Source organism: Phasianus colchicus, chromosome 5 (assembly GCF_987193195.1).
Source record: "Phasianus colchicus chromosome 5, bPhaCol1.hap1.1, whole genome shotgun sequence".
In the NCBI taxonomy this organism is placed as follows: domain Eukaryota; kingdom Metazoa; phylum Chordata; class Aves; order Galliformes; family Phasianidae; genus Phasianus; species Phasianus colchicus.
Window position 1 is genome coordinate 51,266,914 of NC_143440.1, and position 26,405 is coordinate 51,293,318.

At 45.8% G+C, this 26,405-nt stretch overlaps 1 protein-coding gene across 1 annotated transcript; it reads left to right on the plus strand.

The window, feature by feature from the left end:
• Positions 1–285: 285 nt before the first annotated feature.
• Positions 286–19,523, plus strand: LBHD2 (LBH domain containing 2). The gene is made up of 5 exons (XM_090141678.1): positions 286–458; positions 9,561–9,658; positions 12,947–13,037; positions 15,150–15,354; positions 16,405–19,523. The coding sequence occupies exons 3-5, from the start codon at positions 12,948–12,950 to the stop codon at positions 16,479–16,481; spliced, it is 372 nt and encodes a 123-aa protein (XP_089997804.1). The 5' UTR covers positions 286–458; positions 9,561–9,658; position 12,947; the 3' UTR covers positions 16,482–19,523.
• The last annotated feature ends 6,882 nt before the right edge of the window (positions 19,524–26,405 follow it).

The window sequence follows — 26,405 nt, forward strand, 5'->3', positions numbered from 1 at the left end:
GGGCACCTCTGGACAGGACGGTGAGGGGGGGAAAGGCAAACATCCCTCCCTGCTAAAAAAAAAAAAAAAGACCAAAGAGAAACTTTGCCCCTCGTGCATTCAACATTTTCTCAGCGGATGGGGCGGGGGGACCCACTGCTGCCTGCGCGTGGTACCGGCACCGGGCGAACCCACGCGGCTCCGCGGGAGGTGCCGGGCGGCGGGATGGGGGGAATCGGGGGAGGGGGAGCCGTTCCCCGCCCCGCCGGCGCTGCCGGGGGAGTGGTTTCCCCACGCCGGCAGCGGGGCCGGTCCGCGGGCGGGGAGGTGCCGCGGTGCCAGCGGCCGGACGGGAGGATGCGGGCGCGCTGACGGAGCTGCCGGCTCCCCCTCTGCCGCCGTGCATGGGCGGCGGGCGGCTGCCGGCCTCGCCTCGCCTCGCCTCGCCTCGCCTCGCTTCGCCGCTCCGCTCCGCGCCGGTGAGCCGGGACGGGCTCGGGGTGGGTGCGGGTGGCGGAGCGCTGCACCCCGGGGAGCTGCGGGCAGCGCTTGGTGCGGGGAGAGGGGAGCCTGCGGAGCGCCTCGGGACCGCAGCGCCCGGGCAGAGCTCGGGTACGGAGCGCCGCGTCCCCGCGGAGGGAACAGCGGGATGCAGAAAGGGCGGCTTTGCGTCGCTTTCCTTCTTCTTTTATTATTGTTGTTATTATTATTTTTCCCGTATGCTTATTTGTTTAGCGAAGGGTGTTAAGGGTGGCCGGATAAAGAATGGGTTCTCCTTTAAAGCAAAACTTGTTTGGCGAGAGGAAAGGCTGTGTGAAGGAATCCCGATGAATGAGAGTGGCACGGAGGGAGTTGTTGCTCTGCGCTCGCTTCAGCTGTTCCTTTATTTCGGGGTTTTGCGAGGCAAGAAAACGGGTACCGAAATGCGTGTTTAGGACAACGATGCTTTGCTTGCAGCCTCGCTGTGCAGGGGGAAAGATCCCTGGAATCTTGCTTTATCCATCAGGTGGTGAACGCCCTACATTTGGTTACTTGTACGGAAAGAAAGAGCCCCTTTCCTCGGTAAATGAGGACTATGTTGCTCTCCGAGCGAGGGGTGTGAATGTTTTCCTGCTGCCAAATGAGCGTACCACAAAAATTCGCGGTTCATCTGGGACAGAGATGTGTTTGTCGGTTTCTGAACACGGCTGCAGGCTCGGAGGGGAGTTGGGCTGGGCTGCACGCAGCGTTAACCCCTCTAACCACAATAAGCAACGCGCAGAGACGTTTGCTTCCATTAGTCCTTTCCTGACCACAATGCAGCCTGATAGCAGAGAGAGCTCTCCTGGCTGTAGGTTCACATCGTACTGAAGAACTCAGAAGTTTGTGCTCCCGCACCCGGTCCCAAGCACAATGCCTCCTTAGGGGCAGCCTGGAGCTGAAGGTGAAGTGGGGAGATCTGCCCACACACCATGAGTCCCAAGGCACTGTTTTCCATCTCTTAGATTTAATGAGCAACAAATTTGGTGCCCAGAAAAGACTCGAGCACACAGCTCAGGGCTTTGGTAATTAATATTCCATTTAAAGAACACGTTTTCAGAGTCAGCATAATGATTGCAGAGAAAAAACAAGCAAACAGGGAGCGACTCAACCCCATTTCTTTGCTTTCCCAATCCAGCCTGACAGTTTGTCAATCATGTGGAATTTCCTCCAACGTCTCTGCTATATTACTTTACCAGGAGAAATGAATGTGCAAATATAGTCACAATTTTCCCTCCCTCCTCACAATGATCTCTTTGTACCAAGCAACAGGCTTTTGTACAGATCAGATGTCAGACCCACAGTGTCACAGACTGACATCGTTCCATTTCCAAAATGATGTCCCCATCTGTGGGGCCGTCTACCCACAGCTGCCTGGTTTGGGGTGGTCGGTCAGGGCAGCCTGGCTGCAGGGCAGATCCCATGGCCTGTCCCCAGGAGGAGCCCCATGGGGATGTCAAGGATCCCTGTGTCATCTCACAGCTGTGCCCTTCCCTTCGCTCCTGAGACATCTGTGCACTCTGGAAAAAGCTGTGCATGAATCACTTTCCTGCATTTTCCTTCTTCAAAGGAAGACTTTATTGCAAGCCCCAGGAAAACCACCAACTAGTAACAACTCAGGTAGCATGAAAAGGCTGACTGTAACAAACAGGTCCTCAAAACCTTAACTCAACCCTTGTTCCAGCCTTTGTCCTCTTTGATTGCAAGTTCTTAGGGGCCGGGATCACCTCTTCTTCACACTTAGGAGAGAGCATCACCTTGCAGAGGGACACATAGCCCTACTAACACACATATGCTTTCAATGTAAGGATTAATTCAAAGAAATAATACTGAACTTTAAAAAATAATTCATTTTTATCTAGGTTTTGTTCTTGCCTTCCGTCGTGCCCAACCCTACAGCGATAGCACACAGTGTTCTCCTGCCTTCCTTCTCAGTCTGGAGCAACTTCCCATACTTGGGAAATTCAATAATGGTTAGAGAGTTTTAATTCCTAGGGAAAAATAGCTGCATTGCTGGCACTGGGCTGTGGGGCTGTGACACCTGTGGTTGTGCTGCTAATCACCAGTAAGGGACATTACAAATCTTTTCATTGTCTTTTTTCGCTGAGGAGTGTGTGTGGTTTTGTTATTGTGGTGGTGGTGTGGGCTTGTAAGCTTTTTTTATGTGTTAGTTTATTTTCCCATCAGCTTTTAACACCTTTGCTGCTTTGGCTGTACTGAATTCAAACTTATCTCAATACTGCATCACATCACAATACTATTACCACCATATTCTGTTTTCCCCGAAGTTACAAGGAAGTAATTAGTTTATCTTTTAAGTAAATGCTATTCTATCTTCCTAACCTCTTGCCCTATCCTGCTACCTAGCAGTGACAGACCAACAGGCCAGAGCACTCTTTCACACTGCCAAAAAGACGCTCACATTTTGCAACCCATTTCCCAGGATGTTTCCACCCAACAATCACCTGCTCTGAGTTGATATTCTAAGACACTTTTTTCCCCACTCATTTTCTTTAGCATGAATTCTGAGCCATCCAGAAAGACGTAGGTCACTCCAAAAGTTAAGTAGTGGAATACTGATGGGCAGGTTCAACGTCTACTGCCATACCACCAACATCTGCTTCTGTGGGCCAACATAATAAAAAAGGAGGCATTTCTTTTGGAGCAGTCCTCATACTTAAGGAATAGCAGCAGGAAGCTGATTTTCATCAGTTACAATCCCACAGGTACTATAAAGAGAGGGACATCAGGGACAGAAGAATCACCATATTCCAGAGAAACAGAAACAAGTGCACGGGGGTTGGAATAGATGACCCTTAAGGATCCCTTCCAACTCAAACAATTCTATAATTCCATGACATTTCTTTCTGAGATCTTTTAGTGATGCCCCATCCCTGCAGGCTGGGCTGGATGGGGCCCAGAGCTCTGATCTGGTGGGTGGCAGCCAGCCCACAGCAGGAGGTTGGAACTGGGTGGACATTAAGGTCCTTTCCAACCCAAACCATTCCATGACTCTATGATTCCTTTTAGAAATGGTTGCTCTGACTTAGAAACAATGCTGTACTTATTTGTAAGGTGTTAGGTTCATAAAGTTGTTTGGAAAAATTGAAGCCAATTCAAGGTTCACTGCATGAGCAGAGCTCAGTAACACTGCTTGGCACTGGCGTTTCTGATCTCCAAAGTGTGTTCTCAATTGAGACAGCAAGTACCAGAGGAGATACCTCTAAAACCATTTAACAGCTTATCTCTAATTTTAATGGGGCTGTTTTCTTAATGAGGTCCTTTCACATCAATCAGCTGCTGAATCCAGTGTTAAGAAAGAAATCCAAACTTTCTCTTGGCACATGCTTCATGAGGACTCTGTGGAGATTTCCATGATACCAAGGTCTACAAGCATTCGGAGGAGCTCGCTTACTCATTCTTCCCATCTGCTCTGCTACTTCCTCCCTCCCTCTGCTGCTCCGCACACGCTTCCTGGCTGCCTGCTCCTCTGCCCTGGCCCTGGCAGCCCTGCTCCCCTCTGCTGCTGGGCCTCTTCCTGGGAGCATCTTCTGCTGTGGAGCTCATGTAGTTGGGTGTTGAGAGAGTTGGAGAAAGGGAAAACAGAAAGGGAAAGAGGGAAAAGGAAGAATGAAAAGGAAAGAAGAAAAGGGAAAAAGAAAAAAAAGAAAAGAAAAAAGGAAAAGAAAAAAAAGGAAGAAAGGAAAAGGAAACGGAAAAGGAAACGGAAAAGGAAAAGGAAACAGAAAAGGAAAAGGAAAAGGAAAAAAAAAAAAAGGAAAAGGAAAAAAAAAGAAAAAGGAAAAGAAAAAAAAAAAGAAAGAAAGGAAAAGGAAAAGGCACCAAAGAAGCACTCATTACTAGCTGCATTGCAAACATCATTTGCTTAAACCTTTGAGTCACTCCCAAACCATGCAACTATGAAAATGCGGTCATTGTGCTCCTCATTTAGTTCTTTTTCCTTCTTTTTTTTATCAGTGTAGCTCTTCTTTGCAAGCAGGGCCAGTTGGAACTTCAGCAACTCCAACAAACCTAAGGCTGAGGTCTGTGTGCAGTTGCAGTGCTCCAGAGCTGGAGATGTGGAAGGTCAGCCTTAGCCTCACCGTGCTGCCAGGGGAGCTGAGGAGGCTGAGCTGGAGGGATTCACCAGCACCAAGCTCTTTGCAAGCTTGTGTTTTCCAGTGTTGAGTCCACAGATGAGTGTTTGAGAAATTCCCCAGGGTGATATTTACCCCAGCAGCTTTTCTGGAGCAGGAACAGTAAAAGTACTGCTTTCAGTGAAGTTAGAGGAGGGAGGCAGAGAGGTCTGGAAATAGCAACCTCCCACCCCTTTTTACTCTCCCCAACTCCGTGCTGTGTCTCATGCTGAAATGCCGGCTCCTCCACATTGAGAGTCATTTCATCTTGCTGCTTCCTGAGGGAGATCGACATCTCCTTGGAGCTCGTGGTGCCAAGGAGAGGCAGGCAGCTTTGGCCTGTGGAGAGCAGAACTCAAGTACTGCGTGGGCAGCCGAAGACAAGAGCTTCTGAAACAAGGAACAGAACAGATCTCTAATCTCCAGACTCTGACACATATCACACTTCTCTCAGTTGCTTAGGAAAGAGATTTGCATCCAAAAAGAAGTGGGAGGTTTAAATAGGAGTTCATACACACGCTCATTTATCTTCAGTGGCCCATGCTGTAATTTACATTTCTCAAGTCCCGTGGAACCCACGACACTCCATAAAACACATCCATTAAGAAGCCAAGTGCCCATCTGTGAGCTCAGTAGGCACTCACCCATGTGGCCTGAAGTGCTACAGGGACTGAGCCACAGCTGCATCCTTGTAGAATGTCTTGAGACCAAAGCATACAAAAACTGGATCCACAGAGCCATAGAATCATAGAATCACTAAGGTTGGAAAGACCAGTAAGATCATCTAGTTCAACCATGAGTCCGTGCCTGGGACTGCTCTAGACTGTGTCACTCAATGCAACATCCAGCCATTTCTTGATCGCCTCCAGGGACAGTAAGTCCAGCATCTCCCTGTGCACCCTGTGCCAATGTTTTACCACTATTTCCAAGAAGACATTTTGCCTACTATCCAACCTGAACCTCCCCCGGTGCAACTTAAGGCCTCTTGTCCTGTTGCCAGCTACCTGGGAAAAGAGGCCAGGGAATATAAACTCCTGGCCCTAGAAAATGCTGACACTTCTTTGCAGGGACATGCACCTTCTGGTGCAGTGTGAGCAACCCCTTCATGCCTTCACCCACTACAGCTGTAGATCTGTCCTACATTGCCCACACACCCACCTTGTTGACAGCCCAATCTGCTGCAGCACAGTGGCCCAAATAAGGCACCCATTCTTCTTCTAGGTGGAGAAAGCTCCTGTTTGTTGGGAATTGCTGAGCAGAGCTCGCTGTAGTTTGTCAAAATTTTCCGGTTTGCAAATATCAAGAAGTGGATCATTGTTTCTCTTTTTCAACACAGTTCTTTGGCCTGTTCCAATTCTCCTTGTAATCAATAAGAGGGATTTATTTTCTTTCTGTAGTACACATGAAGATTAGGCTCCTTGAATGGAGAAAAGTTTCCATTTACCCATAGTCTGTAAGGAGGTGAGGTTGAGGGGGGTGGGAAAGCCAGGGCTGAGGTTCCCATTTGTTTGATGTGTGGGCGAGCTCCAAGATTCCAGTGCTCACAATTTAAGCACGGGGCTGGAAAACCCCCTGGGATCGCTCCATTGTAATAAGAAGGGGAGAAATGATACCTTTGCACACAGATCAGTGTTTCAAGGCCAATTTCTGCTGCCTATCTACACTTATTTGTGTTACAAGGTGAACCTTCAATGCGACATTGTTAGGCTGTTATCATAATATTTCCATCCGTGCTCCGTGGGGAATGACTTACTAGGGAAGCAGGGAGGGAGGAGGCTGTCCTGCTGTGGCTGCTGATCTCGCCCCAGCCCTGCCTGCTGCAGCCATGGCCATGGTGCCTGAGCTCTGCTTTCCTCATGCTGCCTAGTTGTCCTCGGCACTGAGGTGGCTGGGGAACGAGTAGGGATTGTCTCCAGACACAAGAGACCTGGTGTCAGAGGTGCTGCTCCCATCCGGGCAGCTCTGTGCTGCTAGAACTGTGACCACTTCTTCTTTCTGTCTTGCCGACAAAGCACATTCACCTTAAAAACACTTACTTTGCAATTCATAGCGAATTTATCCCAAGGAAAGGCATCCACTTCTGCGAGTCGTGTACAGGAGGCTGCCAATGAGGGGTAAACTGGGCTGGGCTTCCCACACACCTGTTCCAAATCCTGCTTATGCTCCTGGATGTCCTTACATGGGAGATGAGACCACCCTTCTGAAACAGACCACATCTTCCTGGTGTAGGAGCTCCAAACAGTTCGCCCCAGAGTGAGAGAGAAGCCTGGAGGGCACCATTCAGTGCCTATTGTTTTCATAGAACTATAGAATCATAGAATCATTAAGATAGGAAAAGACCTCTATGATCACCAACCCCAGCCCATCCCCACCATGCACACTGCCCACGTCCCTCGGTGTCACATCTCCACGGTTCTTGAATGCCTCCAGGGACAGTGACTCCCCCACCTTCCTGGGCAGCTGTGCCAATGCATTGCCACTCATTCTGAGAAGTTTTTCCTAATATGCAACCTGAAATTTTTTGTGGAAATCTATCTTTTTCTACGGAGTGGCAGGAGGAGGGCCATTGATCCAGGTGCAGAGGACACTGTGGAGGAATTTCCTTGGTCTTTCAGGTGGAACCATCTCTATTGTTACTGTAGCTCTATCTCCTCATGCTTGGTGCCCTGCTCCTAAGCAGACCAGCTCACTGGAATAGTCCCCAACCCAATAGCTCTGTACTGGAAAGTACCAAGTAGAAAGGGCTAAAGAGATCAGAAAAGCAGCAAAGGTGGAGACGGTAGAAACGCTGTAAGAAGAGGTAAACAGAGCAAGGCTTTGCTGGAGTTGTTTCCTGGCAATCTCCACTGCATAAAGGCTCATCGCATGGCCTCAATAGCCGTGGCTGGTTTTTAAAAGATTAAGCAGCATCGTAGAAGGAAGGGTATTAGTTAATGTTTCCTCTGGTGTCAGCCAAAGAAGATAATCACATGTATTAGGTAGATAAAGTGAGTATTTACTCTTCAGAGAATAAATGCATTCTGGTAGTTTCATACACTGTTCAACACTGAACTCTCCAAGAATACTGATTGGGAAGAAATGCTTCTGTTTTGAAATACAGCTGTGTGGCTGCAGGAAGGGCTTCCTCCACTCTGCGGTGCTCAGGCGGCTTTATTTTCATTACAGCTTTCAGTAGGTGAGCCTCAGGAGCTGCTGTCCCCTCTCATTGCAGGCCTCATGGCACTGAGTTCCCCACAGCTGCAGAGAGGGATTGGTCTTGGTTCAGCTCTACCCCAAAGTCCTTACTGAGTCTGGCAAAGCAAAAGGCATTGTTTTGGGTCATTCCATCCTGCATTGATCCTTTTGTAATAAAACCCAAGCATGCACCTAACTGGCAGCTGGGTTGGCTTGGTTTCCAGCTGGTTCCCAGTTCATTCCCTCTTATGCCATTTTGTCTTTCACCGAGAGGTGACTCAGTGTAGTAACTGTTCTTATGACATCTAATCTTCTCCGAAGGAGAGATTTAAGGTAGATGAGTACTTGCTGAATTTTCATGGGTTTAAAAGCAGCTGTTTTGTAATGGGTAGTGGGATAAAAATCTTCTTCCCAGAGTATTGGATGACATGGTATTGGATGCTCTTTGGTTTCCATACAAGAGACAAGGTCTGAGTGTAGTCATGAATTTTTAAGGGAAAAAACACCAGCCTCTCTGGAGTTGGTTTGATCACTGGGGGAGAAGGAAAATTGACAGACAAGAATGAAACCCTCTTGAATTGGATTCTGGGGAAGGAGATGTGATTTTCTGCTTCTCCAGTTTGCAGTACGCATGGCCTGTGGCGTGGAGAGAAATTCCAGAGTGCAATGGACAGTCTTTCACTGTTCTTGCAAAGAAAACCAAAAACCAACAAAAAAAACAGTGTGTGGCTAATCCAGTGTTATAAATTGTGGTGGGAAGGCCTCCAGAGCAGGTAGATTTGTTTAATCACTTGGGCTGGTATCCAAACCACTGAAGGATATAAAATATATACACTAGTGCCATTCACTTCACTGAAAACACCTTTTTCCCATCCAAGGAAATAGCTGTGGCTGGCATGAATATATATTTGGCAAGCTGTTGAGCAAAACAAATTTCTCAGAAAATCATCTTTGGCCCAGATACTGACTATATTTCAGCACTGTACCTCCTCAAGCTCCTCAGCTAAGACTTTCCGACAGGGAAGTCATAAGAAATTGGTGAATAATTCTTTGAAATGATGGGATCCTCACCTCTGCTCAGCAGGCTCCCCACCCTGATACCACTGGAAGTATTATCTTCAGTTTGGAGAAGACCTTTGCAGAAATCCCTTCTCCCATGACATCTGTAAGAAATATGCAGCAGTGTAACTCAGTTAACCTTCTCCCAGCTTATTTTTCCTCTTTGAAAGTTAAGCAATTGATTCAAGAGCAGGAATCTTGTACTTTCATGTCCTGAACTATGTCCCACTAAGCACGCAAAACCTGCCAAACAAGGGGATGCACCTTTATTTTCTATTTTTCCAAATATCTTGAAAATTCCTGCATGAATGGCAACCCTGCCTGTGGCAGGGGGTTGAAATGTGATGATTCTTGAGGTCCCTTACAACCCAAGCCATTCTATGGTTTGATGAAAGAATTGCTTTGTTACCCATTTCACCAGTTTTTATGTAGCTTACACTAAGGAATAAGGTTTATCATCATAAAAAGAGTCGTACTGCAAGGTATTTCAGCCTGGGTAATCCACATCGTATGCTTTGAGCTCCATCCTACGTGAGATCACTTCCCATTTGGTGTAGAAAATTACCCAGAGCTCCAAAGCAGGAATTTCTCTGCCTCCTTCTGAAGCAGCAAGCTCACCCTGGTACTCCTTCTCCTGGATGCTGCTGGCTTTGTTGTGGTTGCATTCTGACTGTGTTGTGTTGTCTCTTTCAGGCACTTTTAGGATTTGACAGAGCCTGCACAGCACTTTGTCAGCAGGAGTGAACATCTGCAGCCATTTTCAGAAACGACGCCCATTTATGTGATTGAAGGTAATGTGTTTTCTTCTGTCATGGCTCCATACTTCCATTTGTCCCCTTCTGAGTCTCATGTTCTGACTGGAATCTGTGAGCACAGGATTGGGCCCAGTTTGATGCACTTCTGAGCATCCCCCAGGCTGGGGCACACAGCACATGGCCACGGAGCCCACCAGCCATGCAGGGCTGGAAGTATTGGCTATAAGGTTCTTGCTGGTTGTGCTGCAAAATGCACATGCAGTCCAGCTGCATGAAGGAACTTGTCTGTTATCAGTGCAAGCTTACAGCACTCTGACAGGCATACAAACTGCCAGAGGGGCTGGAAGGGAACTCTCTTGGCTTCAAATGCTTCATTCAGAAATTCAGGACATGGTGGCTTGGGATAGCTTAGGGTAGAAGAACACAGTTGCCTGGTTCTCTGATCCCTGTTTCAGAGAAGAGGTGTTTTTTACCCACGTCATAAGGAAATCTTTGCCTGCGTCATGCAGCCCACCTGTTTTCCGTATCCACATAAGTGCTGCACAGTTTTGAGCACTGAAATGGGTCTTCCTTCAAGTACAGCTTTGCAACCAGGAATTTCACAGGTCAGTTTTGCACTCTGTTCAGAAACCAAAATAAAAATGTGTGCATTGTTTCTTGCAGTCAGTGGTTTAGCACTTGTCAACCCATATATTGCTCTGCATGTTACTGACCTTCTTAGTGCAAGCACAAACAGCAGAGTGGGCTGTTTGTTTGCTCCATGCCCCTGGAAACAGATCAGGATAGCGTGGTCCTGCCACTGTAGCAGTTGCATTTAGGATAATCATCTCTGACTGTAGTTGTCACTGAAAAGCCAGAATAGATTTTGCTCTTTTTTTTTTTCATAATTGGTATATTTAAGCTTAATTAAACCTAGGGGAAGTAAATGCATCTCTTAATTCGCTGCTAGAAGAATTTTAGGTTCAGAATAGGTGACTCATCCATCAGAAGAGAATTTATTCTTTGTTTGTAAATGCTATTTATTGCCTTGTTTTGCATCACTATGGCTACTGTATGTCATTGGTGATATCAGCACCTACCATACATAACATAAATGCGAGACTCACTTTGAAGGAAATGCAGTTCTTATAACCATTTGCTGCTATCAGCCACTTTCGTGTTGTATGTTAGCATTTCTCACATAAAAGCAGCAGGAAAAGTAGCTCAATATTTTTCCATCAAAACTGTCTGAGAGGTAAAATTTCTCCTGCACATAAATCATATTGCAGTTTAAAAAGCCCTAAGCAGTGCCCATCTGCCTTATTCAGATTCTGTCTCTTTATAAACAATTTGGTGATGTCCTACAGAGATTTCAAAGTTTTAGATGAACTGATCAGCAGCTGCTTTCACAACTGTTTTATTTCTGGTTGCTTTTAGAGTTAAATACCTGATTAAGGTTGTTAGGACCACTGCTACTTTTCCAGCCCCTTTAGATTTTCTTCTGCTTTCCTTTAGTGCTTCTGAGTGGAGACTGAGAACAATTAATCCGTTCCAGCTAAAGCCCAATTCCTCTGCCAATTGCATGCTCCCCTGTTCTTTTCTGAAACGCATCAAGTACAATCACTTCTGCCATCCTATTCAATCAAACCCTTAAGATGCACAGATTTCTCAAATGGCCTGGGCTTCAGCAGCTTGGGAGCTGATTCATGGAGGCATCTGCTATAACACTGGCAGGACTGTCACCATTTTCCCAGCCAGAACCATTTGTCTTTATCATTTAGAAATAATCTGCAGGGTGTAATGTGGTCTTCGGGAAGCACAGAGCCCATTATTGCTCAATAATAGAATTTCATGAGTCTTAACAACATCTTTGAGCTCACATTACACATTTGAAAGTGCATATGTAGATGTATATGTTTGATGTCTTGTGGAACAAGGATGTAGAAGTGATTTACAGACTTGGTACGTGTTGAAATGCTGCTAAAATAAACGTGCAAGCTGTGGGCAGCCCAGCAACCTGCTGCTGGCTGGTGGGGACTGACCTCCAGCACAGAGGTGGGATGTGTCTTCTCTGTGGTGGTCAAGCCCAAGTCTTCATAAAGCCACAGACCTTATCAGATGATTTCCGGGCACACATGCACTTTCACGTCCCAGTCTCTTTCCTTGATAGGGGATGAGAGGGGATGAGGTGGAAAGAATGGTTTAGGCTGGAGGATGGTCAGGGAAATGGCTGATCCATCCTCTTGCTGAAGTTCATAGCCCAGTTCTTCTCTCCATTGTGTGTGTGTAGCAGAAAAGGTGTTGCTTGATTTGGTGTTAGCTGAGTCCAAGGCTGGCTTTTCAGGACTTTCTCTAAGCTTTCTTTAAGTTGGATACCTACAGGGTCAGCCCATGGCCCACAGCTCAACTGAAGTGTCTCCTGGGTCTGTGATGCTCTTTCTTAGTTATGATGCAGAGGAGTGACAGTCTCTGTGCTATGGCTATTTAAATTCCTTGTGGTGGGTTTTGTAGTAATTGCAGATGCTGTAAAATTTAGTTTTGTGGGGTAATTGGTAATGTAAGCCTGCAACAAGCTATCCTTGAGATGTTTTAGTTTGCATTTCTCACTTGACAAAAGAGGCTTTTGTGTGCAAAGCAGGACCAGAATTAATGGCAGCATTTAGTTGTGCTTAATGGGAGCTGCTGTGAGGCAGGTGGTGGTGCCCACGTCCTGCATGCCACAGCCTGGGCAGTCTGTGGCACATACTGGGTGCATGCCCTGGGTGCCAAACTGCACAGGGAGTGGCTAATGGGAACATAAGCAGTTTAGGTTCCTAAGTCCTCGATTGAAATGAGATTTAGGTGCCGAACCTTCCCTGATGCATTTGAAAATCCCACTCAACACTTCTCTGAGTGTTCAGGGAAATAAAGACTATGGCAAATCTGGCCCTTAGACACCAATAGAGATAGAGCTGGTGTGTCTGGAAATAACCATTTAAAAAGAAGTGCTGGCTTGTAAGGAAGTGGAGGAGACAATTGGGAAGGGCAAATATGAAAGACATTACAAAGAATCACAATGAGAATTTAATTCAAGCTCGATATTGAACCTTTGGTTTGCACTTTTTTAGGATAAAAATGCAGCAGATTAAGCCAAGGCTTAGTGACACAGCCATACTGTTGTACTGTGGGGACCACAACCACAGGCACGTGTGCCCAAGAGAGGAAGCACAGGCAAGGGAAGGGAATACTTCAGGAGCTGCCTAGAAAGGACAGTCTGCAATGTAATTAATAGAACAATATGCTGTTGTATTAACCATAGGGCTAAGCAGAGAGCTGAGTTTTCCAATTCTGTTCTGATCTTTGCAGCATGACAGAGGTGATGAACACACGGGAACCGGTGATGGAGGAATTTGCTCTCAGTCAGTCTCCTGAGGAGGAAGGGGGCCCTTCCAGCCAGGTACCATTGGAAAAACTGCAAAGTGTCCTGATGTTCACTCTGGGTGTGCTCCTGACTCAGGGTGCCACTGCTCGGGGATAAATCCCATAAACTTGGTGGGTGTGGGTTGCTTTGTGGCACAAGATATATTGCTGTGAGCAAAGGCAGTGCTAAACTCAGCTAACTACTCTGGGTGAAAACTGTTGTAGGTGAGAGTCCTACCCACAGCTTAGTGATGTCCAATGGAGACAAGAAAGTAAAATGAAACGAGAGGCAATGCAAAGCCAGTGACTCAGCGGGAGAGCTTGGTTTGTTCCAGCACCTTCCAAGCCCTCTGGCCAGGAGAGCCGTCCTTCTCTTCCTGCTGCTCCTGCCCACTCGCTGCAAGCTCCAGCTTCCGCAGAAAAACACAGCGCGGCTTCCTGCTGCTCCTGACTCATTCCTGGGGGGACGTGGTACATGCAGGGTGCCGGGGGAAAAAACACGATGCGATTCGTGTGAGAACAGCACAACTGAAAATAGCATTGAGGTTATACAGGTGCCTTGCCTAAATTTTGTTGCAGCATTAATAATCGTATTTAATCATAGTTTTTCACTGGTATGTGTCATCTCCTCGGTCTCCAAAAAGATGGAAAAACAGGAATTTTGTTGACTTGCGTTCTCCCTGCTACAGTAGCAACTTCTTAAAAGTTCCTTGCAATCAAGACAGCTGACATGAAAGTTTCCTTCCAAATTATAAACAGCTCTGGAGGAGTAATGAGAAATTAGGGGGAACTTTTCTCATAGTCAGCATGAGTTCCCTGTGAGAATATCCTTGATCAGAATGAGTTTTACCCCTGTGAGTGCAGCTCTGGGAAGCATTAGAGATGTTTCCCTTGGTCTAACTGCACAAGAAAAGTCCTTCTTAATTGTGTCTCAGTTTGCAAGGCTAACAATAGTGTATAAAATTTTCCATATTCATGTAGTTTGCAGTGATGAATCCCCATGACAATACCCAGGGGAGTGGGAGCGTGAGGATGAGAATTGCTATCCATCCTCATCTTCAGCCATGCAGTCGGATACAGGCATTGCAGCAAAGACTGAAATGTGCTTTCTGCTTCCCAGACACGTTGGAAGGAAATTGTCCCTTCCCACAGTCTCACATCCCCGTGGCAGCACTGGTGCCAAGTGGAACAAGCGAGGCATGAGCTCTCAGAGCAGCTCACAAGATGTAGGGAAGTGACAAAAGTTATGGAGCAAACACCTCCAGTGGATTATGCCACCACGGTTAACAAGCAATGTCCTGGGGGATATTGAACCATAGAACCATAGAACCATAGAATGGCTTGGGTTAGAAATCCAGCTCGAAGAAATTTACAGCCCATTAGCACAAGATGGACAATGGAAAAGCTAAGAGACAAGGATTCAGCAGTAAAGTTTGTGTGATGTTAATAGCCTGGAGGACCTGGAGTGAGTTTTCCTTCGGTTCAGTCTGGCCTCCAGCAAAAAAAAAACCCACAAACAAGGTACCCTGAGGAACTACAATGAAGCAGTTGTATTGAGAAAGAGAAACAACTTTTGTGTGTTATAATATCCTTCACTAAAAATACCTTGTTCAGCTTCAAGCTCTAATCACTACATAATGTTTGACCTGCAGACTCAGTGTGACAAATGAAATAATTGCTGGCACTATCCTCTGTGTATAGATGATGTCTGGGGCTACCTGTTTGCATGAATGCATCATAAAATATAATTTCACATTACAGAAAATAGCTCTGCAGCACGGTGGCTTCTTAATAAACTCACTGCACGAAAATGTGAATAAATCACATCAGAGCAAAAGAGTGGCCAGAAGGGCTGCAGCATACATGTACCTTAGCATTCCAGCAATGAGCTTTGTATCCTACAAATATACCATGAAACATGAGGATTTGGCAACATAGTGAATTTTATTGCCAATGTTTCTGGTTTTATTGTGTATGGCAGATCATGTAAGTCACTGCACCAGGTTGAAGGGGCTTTTTGATGGACACAGTAGATGGGAGTGCACATCTGGTGTACAAAGGATGCTAAGATGGAGCATGCATCACACTTGCTCTGAATACACATCCTTGGGCAAGGCTTTGACAGGAATGTCCCCATGTGTCTCACCAGGCTTTCCCAGACTCACGTGAGAAGTACCCCAAGCTGTCCAAGAGACTGCCATCGATTGTGGTGGAGCCAACTGAGTCCGGTGAGGTGGAGAGCGGGGAGCTGCGCTGGCCTCCCGATGACCTGAAATCAGCAGAGGACAAGGGTCTTCATGGTGACCAAAGAGTCTGTGTCCAGCAGCAGCAGCAGCAGCAGATGGATCTGGAAGGTCTGAACGAGCCGTTTGATCCTTGCTCCCCATAGGAAAAGGGCAGTTTCAGGCTCAACAGAGAACCACATAACAATGGGTGCACAGAAACACCTGCACATGGAGGGAAGTCCTGTGAACTGACCAAGTCCTTGAGGCTTTTGAGGTGTTTCCATCAGGTTCAGTGCTGGCCAGTTACAAGGCCAACAAGCAGTGTGCTGCACACTAGCAGTTCACTCTAGGAAACAATAAGCCTGTTCAATAGCGTATCTTTATCTCCCTATCTCTTAGCCTAGAAGTAGAGTATTTAACAGCTGCATGCTTTCAAAGGTATCCCAGGAGTGCATTAGTGTAACAAGAGCTCACAAATATGTAGATACGATAATAGGGTCACTGTGGGCTAAATATGCCTAAAGATAAGACCTTGTTAGTGTAGTTCTGGTGGCTTTTTTTCCATCTCAGTGCTCTCATTTCCCCTTAAAGAGTGACACAGTTTCCATTTCCATGCAACAACATTTACCCCACAAATGCCCAGGGCCAGCAGCTAGGATGCACCTTCCCATGCCTTCAGAGGGGCAATGACACAAGGTCTGATTTTGCGGTGTCACATCACCTACTGTACCAATCAACATTCCTAGGCAGAGGGAAGCACAGGGTTGTAACATTCAAGAAGAAATAGGACCAACCTATGGCTTGGACCAGAAGTGCATGATGGCCTCTGTGTTGTTTTTGTGCAGTGAAATTAGGATTTGCTACGTCTTAAGTACCAAACATTTGAGCACTTAGACAGAAGGCAGTCCTCCCACTTTGGTGGCTGTCTTGCTTTTAATGAAAAGTGTCATCACCTCATCTCATGAATACCCATCCCAAGGTCTGCAGTCTCCTGTGAAGTCAGGCTGTGATGCACTCAGAGTACATTACTCCAGGTTTAACTGTCGGTTTGCAAGTACAACAAATTACCAATTTCAAGGCTGAGTGCCCAGCAGATCATCTGCCTCATGGAGCAGGGAGTCACATGAAGGCTGTTGTACAGTATGGGGGAATCAATACTGACAAACCATTTCTTTGCAGATACTTTAGCGCATCCAGCTCCAGAAGTGGAAGACAGCACAGATACTCTTGAAAGCAGAACTGAAAAGGATGAGTAGGAATTCCATGGCCTCAGAAGTGAAACTTCATTGTGAATGTTGTTGACAAGCTAACACACTCTGAAGATATGTCAAACTAATCTGTATTTAAATTTGCAAGGGTTTTATTTAGTTAGTACCTGGTAGGAAGTGTATGGGCTTTAGAACTGTTCTTTTCAACATTTTGACTTTCAGGCTGAGATTCATATTATTTGTTTAGTTTGTCCATAGGAAACAAAGGGACGTGTTAGGAAATGCACCGTAGACCTGAGATTACGAAGGGAAAATGTTCCTAGTTTCAATTAGCACATTTCATTGGATTTACCTTTTTTAAGCAAGGCTGCTTTCAGGTATCAACAGCAGGACCAAGGGGTTACATTTCTCTAGAAGGGGTGTATTAAATCTAAAACCTGTATTGTTTTTAGCCATTTAAAACTAGCACTGTGATATTATGGACAATAGTTGTAATATAATGTCACCATTTGACTTTGTAACTTTTGTATAGAGACGCGAGTGTAAGATCAGCCTCCATCGTTACGCAGGATCTCCAGGCTGCCGCCTGGGCGCAGATCAGAGCAGATCTCTCCCTTTGTCCAACCTGTGCAAATTGAGGTGAACCAGCCTTGTGCTTACTGTCTTTTCAGTAAGGCTTAGAAGTTTCAGAAACACTTTCTTGCTGTACATTGATGAACTGGAATAGCTAGTCACTGGTGTTCGTGGAGTGAGGCTGTGTGTTGTAGATTTGGTTGGGTGGGTTGTGCTGTTTGTGTGCTCTCTGGGGACCAGGTCCAGCTGTGCTCTCCACCAAAGGCAGCGAAATGGCTCCTGCTTTTGCTTAGGCTGGATTTGTCCCACCTTGTTCATAGAAGATGTCGTAACTATTCCTTTGGTATGTTTTGTGTGTAAAATAGATGCAGAGGCTCAGCTCTTCCTTCATTAACCCAAGCCACACAGTGGCAGGGTGGGTGAAGGGAGCTCTATGGCATGGCCCAAACCTCCCCTTTCTTTTGCGGAGCCTTTTCACCTGGTGCCAGGTCCTCTCTGAGCCACAAGTGAAAGTGGAAGAGGGCCAGGCTGCTGAGACACACAGCAGCCTCCATCCTGCCCCTGAGGAGCCCTCACCCGGCACAGCCCCTCAGCTCTGGTTGCACAGCCATGTCCAAGACTACAGCCCACAGTGGGATGAGTTCTGCACATATTGGGCTTTGCTGGATGCTCTTTGTCTCCCTGTCAGGAGATGGATCTGAGGGCCATTTTCACAGAGCTGAGCTTGCTCCTGCACAGGGACCTTCCAGAGACCCCCTCCTGCTGGGCACCATCCCAGGAGAAGTAATGATCTTGGCCCAAAACATTACCCCTTGGACAGTGTCGGTGGAGATAATGCATGTTCTTAAACAGTGTGACTGCTTCAGTGACAAGAGTCTTGAGAGCTATGAAGCTGGATGCCTCCATCTCAGCAGGGCTGGACAGGGTCTGTACTTTCAATTAATGCTGCAGCCGGAAGAAGCTGCTTGCTGTGGGTGGAATGAAATAACAGGATTTCTTCCAGCGTTAACTCCTGAGTTTACTTGCAAGTGCATTTTTTCTCTCCAGTAATAATTTACTCTAAAGGAAACTTTCAATTGTGTGATGATGGATAAAATTTACTGGCCAGATGTATTACTAAGATACGTTTATACCTTCTTAGCAACCAAATTTAATATATTTACTTACAAAGAATTCTGTGCAATGAATGTTTAATACAAAGGAAAGAGACTATTTTACTTCAAAGCAACATTAATTTATGTACAAAATTATAGCTCATTGTTTGGGGTGTTTGGGATCTAGAACCCTTTTTATAAGCAGTGTAGTGTAGTATAATGTGATAATGAAATTTAACTTTGCTCTCTTGACCTATATAACAACTTGTTCTGCCTTTCTGATGTGGACAGCCTTCCCCAACCTGTCCCAAAATTATTCATGCTGATGGGTGCACCAGATCTCAGCAGAGCTGCAGAAGATTTTGGGATCGCCTCCTATGTCTGGCTGCTGTGCCTGGGTACAGGGTGCCCTTTAAATGCTGCCCTAGCACTGGCTGGAGTTTGCTGGAGGGAAAAGTAGTGATGATGACGACGTATTTTTGGCCGCGTGATTTCCTTGACCCTGCGTCTGCCCAGCTCCGTGGGGAATGATGACAGACGTGTCATTTGATTTGCTTTTCACTTTGTGAAAGGAAAACCAGTTATTTGGAACACTTCCCCTCATTTTATGTGCACTCTATCTGCTTTCAGATGCTCCCTCCCTTCCTGTTCTGGATGGCCCTTATCCCATTTCCACCTGAGGTCAATGGCACTTCCCTAAATAAGTTTTCCAAAGAAACAACAAAATGCAACATCCACCCTGATGAAAGGCCACACGATGCTACCATTTTTTGCTCATCACACACAGCGCTGCAGCCCATGCAGAAATGCCAGATTTCCTTCTTCCATCCCCATCACTCCCCTCTTTCCTGTCTCCTCTTTCTGCTACTCCCTCTGAGTGTTTCAGCTGAAGCAAATGGATGCTTCAGACCTTAGCTTTCCTCTGAAGCTCTGTGGCCTCCGTTTAACCATCACACAGAGCCAAACTCCTCCTCCTGCTTTTATTTTTCTGAGCATGGGCCAAAGGCCCTTAAGTAGGTGATCAAGATAGAGAGAAACTTGTTTTATATGAACAAGCCCTATTTATTCAACTTGCAGGCCTATGATTGTCCACTTACTTTGTCTGTGTGCAAGTGTTGTCTCTATGATAAACTCAGTCGCTGTTTTGTATTTTTTTCTGGATGAAAAGCTTTGTAGAAACTAAAAAGGAAAAAAAAAAAAGACATTCAGTCATATTTTTCTAGTCCAGCTTGTAGAATATTTCATGTAGTGCAGAAAGGAAGTTTTATGGAGTAAGACATTGTTGGATTTTGCTGTTTCTGTTCTTTCTAATTTTGTAAAATGCCACCTGTACATAATACTCAACTAATGTATGTTCTGTAGATGTACTACACCATTTAGCCTATTAAATGCCTATAACAGACCGATTGGACGTGATGTAGCTGCAGTGTCTTGGTCTAAAAGCCCAGAGGGAGCCTTGGGCAGCTGCTGTCCCACTGCTGCCCTCTACCCCACAGCTCCTCCACGGCTCAGCTCGGACTCAAGCCCACAGCACTCACTCTCTCCACCTAGAATCGTAGAGTCACAGAATCACTATGGTTGGAAAAGCCCTCTCAGATCATCTAGTCCAACCATCAGCCCACCCCCACCATGCCCACTGACCACGTCCCTCAGCGCCACACCTCCATGGTTCTTGATCACCTCCAGAGATGGTGATTCCACCACTCCCTGGGCAGCCTGTGGCAATGCGCTGCCACTCTATCTTAGAAAAAATGTTACCTAACAACCAACCTGAAGCTCTCCTGTTACAGCTTAAGGGTGTTACCTCTTGTCCTATCGCTGTTAACTGGGAGAAGAGGACAACCACCACCTCACTACAACCTCTTCCTCTGTGCCCTGCGAGGGCAGCACCTCAGAGCTCGCTGCTGCTGCTGGGCTGTTCCTGGTGGCCCTCACCCTGGGTAGCGGCCGGTGACAGCTGGCACAGTCACAGCCCTCCTAATGTGATGCACAATTTTAGCATTTTCTGGAAAGGCTTTTGTAGAGCCCAGCAGGAACTCACATTACTGGAAACCTATACTCCTGCAAGGAGAGCGGGGTCATGTGGCAGAGAAGATAAGAGGTAGAGATAGTCAGCAACGAACAAATTATTTTCCAAAAACGTCAGCATACCCAAATGTTAGGGATTGGATAAAGGGGGGGTTGAGGCCCTGTCACTGTTTCGCTTTTGAGAGGCTCTGCTCACCGGGATGGGTGCATAGCAAGGAACGCTGCTGGAGGACAACCAGCCCCTTGGTGGCCATGAGTGGCCCTGCCACCCACAGCAGGCGGTGCTTGGTGGGCAACACCAGCCCTGAAAGTGAATTGTCTGAGCCCAAGGGAAAGGCAATGACCCTGGCCTTGGCACCGTGCACTGTGAACCTGATGCTTGGCATCACTCCATACTGGTGTTTCACTTATGCCACGCATGGAAAATCTGCAGTTCAGGTATAGATTTCCCCACGTAAGGAGACTGACCCTAACTCTTGTACATTTAAAGGCCATTTATTCCAACCCCCTGCACTGAACGGGGAACCCACAGCTCCATTAGGTGCTCAGAGCCCCATCCAGCCTGACCTTGGCTGTCTCCAGGGATGGGGCACCTCTCTGGGCAACCTGTGCCAGTGCCTCACCACCTTACCATAGATGAAATCACATAATAAGTTGTAGGTTTTTTGGCAGCGATTTTTTTTTTGGTTTTTTTTTTTCCTTCAAATCCAGTATTTGTGGGAATTCAAGTGATCCCTGGCAGCAGCAGGGAGCCCTGACAGATGCAGAACATCCCTCACATTACTGCTACAAAAGCTGTTAACTTGTGCACTGTTTCTACCATGCATTGCAGCAGGACACCTTTCCTCCTTTTGTCTTTGACATCGTGGCTTTCATTTCAGAGACAGTAACTCCTCATTGTTTAAATTCATTCAGTTCTGGAAAATGAGGATTATAACAAAGGCTTTTTTTTTCTTTTTTCTTTTTAAAAGTTTTCACTGAAAGAAATTAAACTCGAAACATTAAAGAGTTGCAATTTTCCTCTAAGAATGCCGATAAAGCATTTTCCTCCCTTCTCTCCAACACTTAAATGGATGTTTGCAATCAAGCCAGCGTTCTGCTTCAGCAAGGCTCCTGGAGTGTGACAGACTCTCTTTATGAATTAGTCATTTAATTTACGGAACGTAGGTTGGGTATTGTCAGATACTCAGGTGTCCTCTGTGCCCTGACAGCTGCACTCCCCCACATTACCATTCAGTAGGGGATACAGCCTCTGGGATGCTGCTTGGGCATACAGCCAGAGCCAGGAGCTGGACTGTCCCATCAGACTAGATGATTTGAGGATTGGACTAGATGATCATAATGGTCTTTTCCTGCATTAATGATTCTGTGATTCCATTTGATGATTCTGTCAGCCCAGCCTATCTGGCTTTGGAGTGCTCACATGTTCTCCAGAATTCACCCTTCTGTCTCATCAAATTCTATGAGCACAGCATTGTGGCAAAAATATGGGGTCAGTATAATGTAAAGTGGCACGGGATGAAAACCAGCAGCTCAGATGTTATTTTACTGGTACCAGGTTTAACTTCCACCGCACTGACCTGGTGGAAATTTTGATCCAGTAGGAACAAGAAACAGATTTAAAATGAGGTTTGGGATGCTAAACATTGGGAAGACTTGGTGCTTAAAGCAAAACCAGAACACAAGCAAGAAAAGAAGAACAAAACTGAAGCAGCTGCCTGGCTCCGCCAGCCCCAGATCCTCCATTCTACTCAGGCTCTCCCTTTGTAGGGACAGGATTCAAATTCAAGCTGCACCTCTCAAGTGTAATTGCAACTGAGGAGACACACCTGAGTTCCCCAGTTCACACACAGGCTAAGGTGTCACTGCCTATTTATAGCTGGGTGGGTTAAATAAAGTGCCTTATTCCTGAGGTTTCAAACAAATTCCAGGCACGACAAAGAGCCCAGTATTCTTCCTCACCCTTTTAGCTTTTTAAGCCTAGTTCATACATGCAGAGCTAAGTCTTGTTCCAAGTGATAATAAGACCAGAAGTTGAGCCACTGCCCACTAGAAATCATCTACAAGGCTTCCATATACATTATGAGAAAAAGAATTGATGAAAATAATACACGGTTTTGGTGTATGGGTACAAACCATGGCTGCAAATGGTAGAAATCCCCCCAGATTTGGTGGCATTGCTTTGGGCCCACTGCAGCTGAGAGATGCCATTGGACACGGAGGGGAGGGAAGAAAGAACAGAAAAACCCTGCTTTGAAACCCTGCTTTACAGAAATGTTCTTAATACACTGTAGTTTAAATGTTCCAAGAGCTGCTTATAAGCAGTGTAAAAGCAACAAGTCAGTGTCTCTGTAGTTATCTGTCCAGAGTACTCTTACATTGCTAGGAAAACCTGAAATAAGTTAACTTATTTCTCCTTCTTTTTTCCCCAGAAAATAAATCTCACATACATTTCTATGAAGATATAAACTGTTTCTGCCATGCAGAACTCTGCCAAGAGCTGTGCTTGCTATTCCAGATTTACAATAAGAATTGTGTACGAATGACCTAGATACTTAAAGCATGGCACTTACATGGGGTTTTGGCTAAGTCCACCACACACAGCTAATCAGAGAGCATACAGGCTTGGGAGAACACCGTGATGTGATCTTATGAAGTCTTAACACAAGTGTGTATAGGCCATGGGAGCAGGGAGAAGAAATACCTGATTAATGCTGGAAAGTATATTTCATATGCGTTTGTAAAACTGAGCAACCAAAGGAGAGAAGCAAGAGCATCTGGAGGTATAAATCAACCTGGTCCACCAACTTGGTGCCTAACTTGAAGTCATTTGACCTCTTGTGTTTCTGCTCCATAAAACTGGATACGTGGCTGATTTCCAAAATGAGAACCAGATGCTGCTGTGCTTTAGCAAAACCTTCCTGCATATGGAGCTACACCTTCTTACAAGGAAATTTCCACACGCTGCATATTTTTATGTTTTGAATTCAAAATGATGTAAGTTCTTACAAGTTCTTGGTAGAAGCATGATGCAGGTGGTGGGATGAGACCATGTTTTATATCAGAGCACAATATGGCTATCTATATAACATGATCCCACCTGGAGTATTCATAGACAGCAGAGTTTCTATAACATCTGCAGTAGATGACACATGGCAGTGGGTAGATGTGAGTACTGTACCGTGGTGAACCACAGTTTACAGGAGTTAAACATACACAGACAGAATGAGATGGAGGCACAGAGCACGTGATACTAAACACTCCTAGAGTGACCATCAGCTCTGCAGAGAAAGATGCCAGAGGAAACTCTAAGAGCTGATTTCCACATCAAATTTACTGTGAATAGCATTGCAATCCAATACTCATGCTGATATTTCAGGTTTTACAAGGCACCACTAATTATTTTACTTTACCATCTCAGTTTTCTCTTCAGTGCGGTTCAATAAAGTTTAAAGGGCACAACTGGAGTTCACAAGTTGAATTTTATCAGGACCACATTTGTCAGCACTAACTCAAATAACTTATTTACGTCACTCTTCCTCAGCCTACCAGGAAAACAGTAAACTCTGCATTTAATTTTACCACAATTAAGATAGATCTTCCCTTTGTGCATTTGGTTTTTTTTTGTTGTTGTTTGTTTGTTTGTTTGCTTTTCCTAGGGTGATACCATTCCCCTCCGAGTAATGGCTTACTGCCAACTCAAAGCAAGATGCTGTGGATACAATATACACAAAAGAGCAGGAATCTCTGATGTACAAAAACAGCTAATGAAGCAATATTAAAGTAGCTAATGCAGATAACCAATTTATACCACAAAAGCTTAAAATAACCCCAACTGTGTCCATGCAGCCATGCTCACAAACCTTCAACCCAATTTTCCTCTGTGATCAAGTGTGCACAGAGGTAATTCCCCTGGCTGTGGATCTGCATCCAGGTGAGTAATGCACTCAATGTGGGCATTTGATAAGACAAGTGGTAATGGCCTCAAGTTGTGCCAGCAGAGGTTCAGGTTGGACATTAAGAAAACTGTCTTCTCAATAAGAGTGGTGATGCAGTGGCACAGGCTGCTCAGGAAGGTGGTGAATTCACCGTCCCTGGAGGCATTCAAGAACCATAGAGGTATGGCACTGAGGCACGTGCTTTACTGGGCATGCTGGGATGGGTGGATGGTTGGACTAAATTACCTTAATGGTCTTTCCAATCTTAATTGATTCTATGATTTGGATCATTTGGAGCCTGCTTCTAAATCCATGGCTTTTCCCATGAGCTGTTCCTTACTAAAGAAGAGTTCAGGTAGCTCAAACAAAGGAAGGATTAACAAACAGAGGTTGAGATTCCTTACAGTGCAAGCCAACCTAGTCTCTGCTGCACCAGAGGCTGCTGGATTTGTCCCGCAGCCCAGAGCAGAAGTTAGCTAATGTGCATCTAATTGGCTAGGAAGCTTATTTTCAGCCTTTGCACTCCTACATGACAAGCACACAAAGTGCCTATGAAAGATTAATGCAGCAGGCCCCAAAGATGGGAGCTCTCTGAAAGGCACAGCACAGCAAGCCTTCGTTAGTGCACGCGAGCAGATGGACACACTGCTGGGAGCCCATGCACGCACTGTGCAGCACTGCACTTCCTCCTCCTGCCTCTTGCCTCTGAACTTCACAAGCAGTCTCCAAGTATCCATAAATGATTCAGAGGCAGAAGTATTAATCAGGGGTAAAGCGTTGCTTGCTGGGCTGTAGGAGTCCCTGAGCTGCTGCTCTGGTTCTGGTTTCATCCCAACCTTCAGCATAGCCATTCCATTTCACTGAGCTGAAGTCACATATGGAGATTTTTGTGTTTGGTCCCCAGATTTTCAACCTTTCCATCTTTGCTTTCCTTAGACATCTGCTTTTCCTGTGTCCAATGCTCTGCAATGTCACATCTGAGTTCCACAGCTACATACACCTGTGCGATTTATGAACATTCTTGTGGATGGGATCTGGTGGAGGACACAGCATCTGAATCTTGCACAGGTCATGGCTGGCAACGAGGACATGCAGCAGTCATACACATATTTTGTAAAGTTAGCTGCAAAGATGGATGCGTGTTACACTGTCCTAGCAGTGGAAGCACTCATGGGGTGCTGCTGGAGTACAGCATTGAGATGATCATAGACTCACAGAATTGCTTGGATTGGAAGACACCTCAAGGTCCATGTAGTTCCATCCACCTGTCACAGACAGGGTTACCAACCACTAAATTAGGCACTAGATCAGGTTGTCCAGGGCCCCATCCAGCCTGGCCTTGAACATCCTCAGAAACAGGGTATTCACAGCTTCTCTGGGCAGCCTGTGCCAGTGCCTCACCACACTCTATGATGTACTGATTAAGAGCATTGACACTTCACATTTTTCCTCTTTTCACTCCAAACTTAAAAGCAGTAATTTATATGTCTAGTTTTTCAGAAATCTTTAAAATTAAAAAGACTACCAAATAATTCTGCTGCTGCCTACACAATGTGACATTGATCACTGCTGCTTAGCAAATTGGACAAGAGTCATTATACACAATAAAAGAGTTTGCACAGAATCTAGTGGTGAGATTTCCATGATTTAAGAATTTCATCTTCAGATTAATGTGCAGAAATGTGCATGCAGTTACTAAAACCTGTTACTGTTCGGTCTTTGCCTCTTCTCCTTTTTGGACGTTTGTTTTTGTGTTGCATTTCTTGTGCCAATGCTGAGCTTTCTACATGAAAAATGAAATATTTCAAATATTCCACATTCCTATCAGCAGTCGCCTGATGTTGTTACACACCCACCTTTCTTCTCCAGGATGCAGCTGCCTCTGTTGGATGCAAACAGGCTAAAGGGAGCTTGGCCAAGGAGCCATGTCCCCAGACTACAGAGCAGAGGGACAGACAAACACTTTCTGGCAGAGCAAATGGTGGGACTTGCCTCTCTGCATCCTGTGCTCTAACACAGAGATTTGCTCCATGTTGTGTCCAGCCCCAGCACTGCACAGCACTCTGTGTAATACCACAAGCATCTCCGATGCTTCTCTGGAGCACTGCAAACTGGAGCATTGCTTGGCTTTTCACTGAACGTGCATCTAATTCTGGAGCATCTCTGTATCTTGTTAAACAATTATCCAGCCAAGCAGTTTAGCCCACAGCCTGCAGCATCATGCAAATGAAGTTGCATTACCAAACATTGAAAAGGAAACCATTTTTTCAGAAAAACACGATTGAAATCCTTGAACAATCTCTTCTTTCTTCAATGCAGTCTTTCCAAGTGGAGGAAAA